The 7,029-nt window shown below is 43.8% G+C and overlaps 1 protein-coding gene across 1 annotated transcript in view; it reads left to right on the forward strand.

Moving 5' to 3' along the window:
* LOC143041713 (uncharacterized) overlaps positions 1-285 on the forward strand; it is a 1,719-nt gene extending 1,434 nt beyond the window's left edge. Inside the window, exon 2 of the mRNA XM_076213727.1 lies at positions 1-285. This exon is cut by the window's left edge and continues 367 nt beyond it. Within this exon, the coding sequence (XP_076069842.1) occupies positions 1-167 (167 nt within the window). The 3' untranslated portion in view covers positions 168-285.
* Positions 286-7,029: the final 6,744 nt, after the last annotated feature.

Consider the following 7,029-nt stretch of genomic DNA (forward strand, 5'->3'; position numbering starts at 1 on the left):
AGACCAGCTTTAGCTCTGGGTCCAACCTCAGCGGTTCCAGGTCAGGATCTGGTTTGGGTGCCTCCCATGTCAGAGGGTCGTTCGGAGGCTCCCGGTTCCAGCCATCTCATAACGGTGGCTTTGGGGGCTCAAGCCGTGCCACCGGCTCCTACGGAAGAAGTGGATAGTGATTTATTGCTCTGCAATCACCTTTCCATACCATCTCCGATTGTCCCGAATACAATTCGTTCTCTTACTACTCTTGATCTTATGTCTCTCCTCGACATGATCTACAACTGATAAATAAAGACCTCAAACTAATCTGTACCTCTCTAAATGTCCTACAAAGTGAAAAACGCATGCAAAAAAGATTACAAAGAATTACAAAGGAAGAGCATACCGACTGGATACCTTTTGCTTAGACCGCCTGAGTCCGTAGGGAATACTTCACCTTCTTCATTATTATATTGTCCTGATATATATATATATATATTTTTTTTACTTTTTCCAAATTCCATTATGTTACATTTCTTAATGATGAAGATCCACTTCCCACTTATGACTCCATTCCTAAACCCTGTTCAGATCTTTCTTTAGTGAGTCACAGTACGTTTCTGTATTTACTTTCTTGAACAATTTTACATCATCTGGAATGAATTGGTTGAAAAAGTGGTTATATACACTCACTACAAACTCCTTTATTGTATTTGTGTAAAGCACACATGAAATCGTGTAGCCTCGAAGTAGCATACACGAAAAGTTGTTATTCCTTTTTACCTCCTATGGAGCAGAGGAACTCTTCCCCACGGATCCCTCGCTAGACCACGTCTCACCACCTACCAATATCCCTTTGAAGTTGGAATGTCCTTAGGGTGATGCTTGACTATAGTTTTCGCGGTATAACTCTACTACTCTACTCGGAGGAGACACATCATCTCTCTACAGGAGCAAGAAGTGTGGGGCGCCTCCGACGTCTGAGGAGAGCGTCTGACTCCTTTCCTTTTTCCGTGCCGGTTGGACACATGAAGCAGATACATCAGTGACTTGACAAGAACCAAGAGATATTTCACACTACTACTACTACTTTTAATTATTATTATCTTTTTTTATTCATTTAATATGACCCCCATCCTAGTAGAACTGTGTGGTGGAAGCAGCAGGATCTGTCTTCCACAGACACAGTTCATTGGCCCCTCTCCCGCCAATGACTGTGGTCGACGACCCTTTTATTTATCCATTTATTTATTTATTTATTTTTAATAATGCCTAGTACAAAAGTTCATTTATCCTACTGTCAACCACCGACTGCTCAAAATCTAGGTTTTGTATATGTGTTGATTTGGGCGGTGGGGACCTGGTACCTCTCAGGCATAGGAGGGCTGATCTTAGGAGTGAGAATGACAGTCTATATCTCATCCATGAAACAATGCTGCTTTTTGGTTGTTGTTTCTTTTCAGCCATTACCTCTGCCAGCCAAGCGTAGAATGCCTTTGCTCTAGGACGCATCCCACCTGAAGTCGTAAAGGTTATAGGAGTGAATGAGCCCTGGTCTACATTCTGTATGCGCTCTTCGTACATCCTGATCTTCTCATACTCGTTCCAGGAGTGAGATGCCTCAATAGTTAGGTTGTTGTAACAGGGGGCCATCGGATCAAATATTCGCATGTCAAAGAAAGCCAATTGCCCCCGTGTCCAGAAACCTCTTGTGCTGACATCCACTCTTGCTTCATCAGATGTGTTGGACGTGCGGTGTCTGAAGTTCTCCCCTCCTAGTGGGAGTAATGTTGGTTCCATAGTCACATCCTTGCACACCTCCTGAAGCATTTGGGCAGTGAGATCTCTTACCTCATCGTGTCGCATGCAAATGAATCCACCCTGCTTGCATATCATCGCATGGTCCGGAGTAAACTGTGCACCACAGGAACATCTGTTAGGCAGCCCTCCCAATGGCCATCCATACCTCAGGGCAATGGCATCCGTGAATTCTCTTTTGTTTAAGGTGAATCCCTTTGCCCTGATTGGTAGTGCTGTCAGCCAATTAGACACTCCAACTTCCTGCGCCAATGATATCTTTCTTTTCATACAATTCGATAGCGGAGCTAGAAGGTCTTGAAGTTCCTCCTTCTGCCTCTCCTCCCTCCCCTTTGAAATGTTTCTTCTAATTTCTCTAATTTCCTCCATGTTAGTCTCCTTCCGTTGATCTTGTGACACGTTGTTGTTTGTCAATGAGGACGTGAGTTTCATAGAGTTTTGGTGCTCTATTTTGGCTAGGTTTAATGGGTTGGAGATGCCTAGCCCTCCCATTCTAGGTGGAAGTTCAATGAGTTTTCTTTCCTCTTCGTTTAATGTCCGTCCGTTGGTGATGACCGATACTAGCTCGTTCCTAATGTCTTCTTCAAGGGGTCTTAGTAGGTCGGTGATGTTCGGTACCGTCCTTAACCCATTCAACTCCGATGACAAGATGTCTTGTCATTTGGTCAAATGAAACAAAAAATCATAAAACACCAAAATGTTTGATCAAACACCAGAAAAATATGACGTCAATCCTCGTTTCGCTCGCAGCGAAGCGAGGACTGACGTCATATTTTTCTGGTGTTTGATCAAACATTTTGGTGTTTTATGATTTTTTGTTTCATTTGACCAAATGACAAGACATCTTGTCATCGGAGTTAAATGGGTTAATATGTAGTTCCGCTTATGTTAAACCCCATATATGAATGCGGCATATGCCGCCTGCGGTTCGGTCTTTGTAAAGTTAGCTAGGAGCCTAACTTCCGCCACCCAATCGTTAACTTTCTTTTCAATATATTGCTTTTTAAAGGAATCTGAGTCGATCACTGCACCGATCACTACTACTACTACTACTACTACTACTACTACTACTACTACTACTACTACTACTACTACTACTACTACTGCTACTGCTACTGCTACTGCTACTGCTACTACTGCTACTGCTACTGCTACTGCTACTACTACTACTACTACTACTACTACTACTACTACTGCTACTGCTACTACTACTGCTACTGCTACTACTACTACTACTACTACTACTACTACTACTACTACTACTACTACTACTACTACTACTACTACTACTACTACTACTACTACTTTTTTTATTATTACTATTTTTAATTCATTTTATACGACCTCCATCCTAGTAGAACTGTGTGGTGGAAGCAGCAGGGTCTGTCCTCCACAGACACAGTTCATTGGCCCCTCTCCCGCCAATGACTTGTCGACGACCCTTTTATTTATCCATTTATCTATTTATTTATTTTTAATAATGCCTAGTACAAAAGTTCATTTATCCTACTGTCAACCACCGTCTGCTCAAAGTGTAGGTTTTGTATATGTGTTGATTTGAGCGGTGTGGACCTGGTACCTCTCAGGCATAGGAGGGCTGATCTTAGGAGTGAGAATGACAGTCTATATCTCATCCATGAAACAATGCTGCTTTTTGGTTGTTGGTTCTTTTCAGCCATTACCTCAGCCAGCCGAACGTAGAATGCCTTTGCTCTAGGATTCATCCCACGTGAAGTCGTAAAGGTTATAGGAGTGAATGAGCCCTGGTCTACATTCTGTATGCGCTCTTCGTACATCCTGATCTTCTCATACTCGTTCCGGGAATGGGATGCCTCAATAGTTAGGTTGTTGTAACAGGGGGCCATCGGATCAAATATTCGCAAGTCAAAGAAAGCCAATTGGCTCCGTGTCCGGAAACTTCTTGCGCTGACATCCACTCTTGCTTCATCAGATGTGTTGGACGTGCGGTATCTGAAGTTCTCCCCTCCTTGTGGGAGTAATGTTGGTTCGATAGTCATATCCTTGCACACCTCCTGAAGCATTTGGGCAGTGAGATCTCTTAACTCATCGTGTCGCATGCAAATGAATCCACCCTGCTTGCATATCTTCGCATGGTCCGGAGTAAATTATACACCACATGAACATCTGTTAGGCAGCCCTCCCAATGTCCATCCATACCTCAGGGCAATGGCATCCGTGAATTCTCTTTTGTTTAAGGTGAATCCCTTTGCCCTGATTGGTAGTGCTGTCAGCCAATTAGACACCCCAACTTCCTGCGCCATTGTTATCTTTGTTTTTATATAATTCGATAGCCGAGCTAGAAGTGCTTGAAGTCCCTTCTTCTGCCTCTCCTCCCTTCCCTTTGAAATGTATCTTCTAATTTCTCTAATTTCCTCCATGATAGTCTCCTTCCGTTGATCTTGTGACACGTTGTTGTTTGTCAATGAGGACGTGAGTTTCATAGAGTTTTGGTGTTCTATTTTGGCTAGGTTTAATGGGTTGGAGATACCTAGCCCTCCCATTCTAGGTGGAAGTTCAATGAGTTTTCATTCCTCTTCGTTTAATGTCCGTCCGTTGGTGATGGCCGGTACTAGCTCGTTTCTGATGGTTTCTACAAGAGGTCTTAGTAGGTCGGTGATGTTAGGTACAGTCCTTAATATGTAGTTCCACTTATGTTTAACCCCATATATGAATGCGGCATATGCCGCCTGCGGTTCGGTCTTTGCAAAGTTAGCTAGGAGCCTAATTTCCGCCACCCAATCGTTAACTTTCTTTTCAACATATTGCTTTTTAAAGGATTCTGAGCCAATCACTGCACTGCACAGCATAACGGAGGGACAGTCGTAGTATATGATGACACTTTTATACTACGACTGTCCCTCCGTTATGCTGTCCCCCAACCCCTTGTTGCTGTCCTGTACCATTTCTCTGAGTATTCTCTTTCTGTGATGGGGGAATTCCCTGTGGTGGGGGAAAAGAATACTGCCAACAAGTATCCCACTTGGATTGTAAGAGGCGAGAAGAAAGGGACGGGGAGAGGGACTAGGCATCCTTCTCCCTGTAGCCCCACGGGGCATATAACCTAAAAAGAAAAGTGAAGGCATAAGGGGTGCTGGAGGGCCTCGGGCCAGCACCCTAAGGTTTGGGTCTTTTAATGTGCGTGGATGTGGTACAGATGAGAGTAAAAGGGAAGAGATAGGTAGTATGTTTGTGAGAAGAAAGATGGATGTGTTGGCTTTGAGTGAAACTAAGTTGAAAGGGAAGGGTGAGTGTAAGTTTGGGAGTGTAAGTGGGAGGTTATCAGGAGTGAAGAGAGGGCGAGGGAGGGAAGGGGTGGCTATTCTAGTAAGTGAGGAGATAGGTAAACAGGTAGTGGAGTGGAAGGAGGTTTCCTCAAGGATAATGTGGATGAAGGTGAAACTGGGAAAGGAGATGTGGGTCTTTGTAAGTGCATATGGGCCTGGCAGTGAGAAGAGCGTGGAAGAAAGGGAGGCCTTTTGGATAGATTTAAATGAGTGCATAGAGGGTTTAGGAAGAAATGTCAATGTAATAGTACTGGGAGACCTTAATGCTAGGGTGGGAAATGGTCCAATCGATGGAGTGGTTGGGAAGTGTGGAGTTCCAGGAAAGAATCGTAGTGGAGAGTTGATGTTGGAAATGTGTCTAGAAAGAGAGTTGATGATAGCAAATACAGTGTTTCGGAAGAAAGTCAAGCATAAGTACACATGGGAGAGGGTGGTGGAGGGAAGGGTGGTAGATAGAGCGCTAATGGATTATGTAGTGGTAAATAGGATTATGATAGGAAGAGTTAAGGATGTACATGTGTTAAGAGGAGAGAGTGGGGGAATATCAGATCATTTTTTGGTGGAAGGTAAGCTGAGAGTGGAGGGTAGATGGAGAAAGAGGAAAGGGACAAAAGGTAGGGAGGTTCTTAGAGTGAACTCCTTGAATGAAAAGGAAAAGGAGAAGGAGTACGAAAAGAAGCTGAAGGAGGAGTGGGAGGGAGTAAAGGATGGAGCAGAGATGGGTGTGGAGGAGGAATGGGGATGGTTCAAGGAGGGAGTCTTAAAGTGTGCAAGGATGGTGTGTGGAACAAGAAGGACAGGGGTAAATAGAAGAAAGGGTAGTGAATGGTGGGATGAGGAAACAAAGAAGGTTGTAGAAGAGAAGAAGCGAGCATTCACAGATTGGTTACAAAAGAGGACGGAGGAGTCATATGAGACGTACAAAGAAAAGAAAAGAGAAGTAAAGCAAAAGGTAAAGGGGGCAAAAAGGAGAGCAGATGTGAAATGGGGTAGGAGTATGACAGAAAATGTTGAAAGTAATAAAAAGATGTTTTGGAAAGAAATTAAGAGAGGAAGAGGAGGCGAATCAAGTAGGGAAGAAAAGGTAAAAGGTACAGATGGAGAGATGATAATGGAAGAGATGGCAGTAAGGGGAAGATGGGCAGAATATTTTAGGGAGTTGCTAAATGTGAAGGAGGATAGGGAAGGAAAGATAGCTGCAGTGGGAAATGCGAAGAAAATGAGAGTGATGAGTGAGGAGAATGGAGGAGAAATAAGGAAGGATGAGGTGAAGGCAGTTGTAAAGATGATGAAAGCAGGTAAGGCACCTGGTCTGGATGGATACCATGCAGAATGTCTGAAAAAGGGAGGTTCAGTGATGGTGGACTGGTTGGTGAGGTTATTTAATGTTTGCTGGAGAGAGGGTAGAGTACCGGAGGACTGGAGAAGTGCCTGTAGAGTTCCTCTTTACAAGGGAAAAGGGGACAAGTGTGAATGTAGTAGTTTCAGAGGGATTAGCTTGTTAAGTGCAGTAGGGAAGGCTTATGGGAGGATCTTAATTGAGAGGATTAGGAGAGGAACAGAAGGAGTAATTGGTGAGGAACAGTGTGGTTTTAGGACAGGTAGAGGTTGTGTAGATCAGATCTTTGTGGTAAGACAGATATGTGAGAAAGCTATAGGAAAGGGGAAGGATGTTTTTTGGGCTTTTATGGATCTGGAAAAGGCTTATGATAGGGTAGACAGAAAGGCACTGTGGGAGGTTATGCAGATTTATGGGATAGGAGGAAAGCTTTTGGGAGCTGTCAAGAGTTTCTATGAGAGTAGTAGAGCTTGTGTCAGGATTAGAAATGGAGAGAGTGAGTGGTTTGAAGTAAAGGTGGGACTTCGTCAAGGATGCGTTATGTCGCCCTGGCTGTTCAACTTATACATGGATGGGGTGGTGCGAGAGGTGAAT

This window comes from Oratosquilla oratoria, chromosome 31 (assembly GCF_046742065.1).
Source record: "Oratosquilla oratoria isolate Oo_2021 chromosome 31, ASM4674206v1, whole genome shotgun sequence".
Classification (NCBI taxonomy): domain Eukaryota; kingdom Metazoa; phylum Arthropoda; class Malacostraca; order Stomatopoda; family Squillidae; genus Oratosquilla; species Oratosquilla oratoria.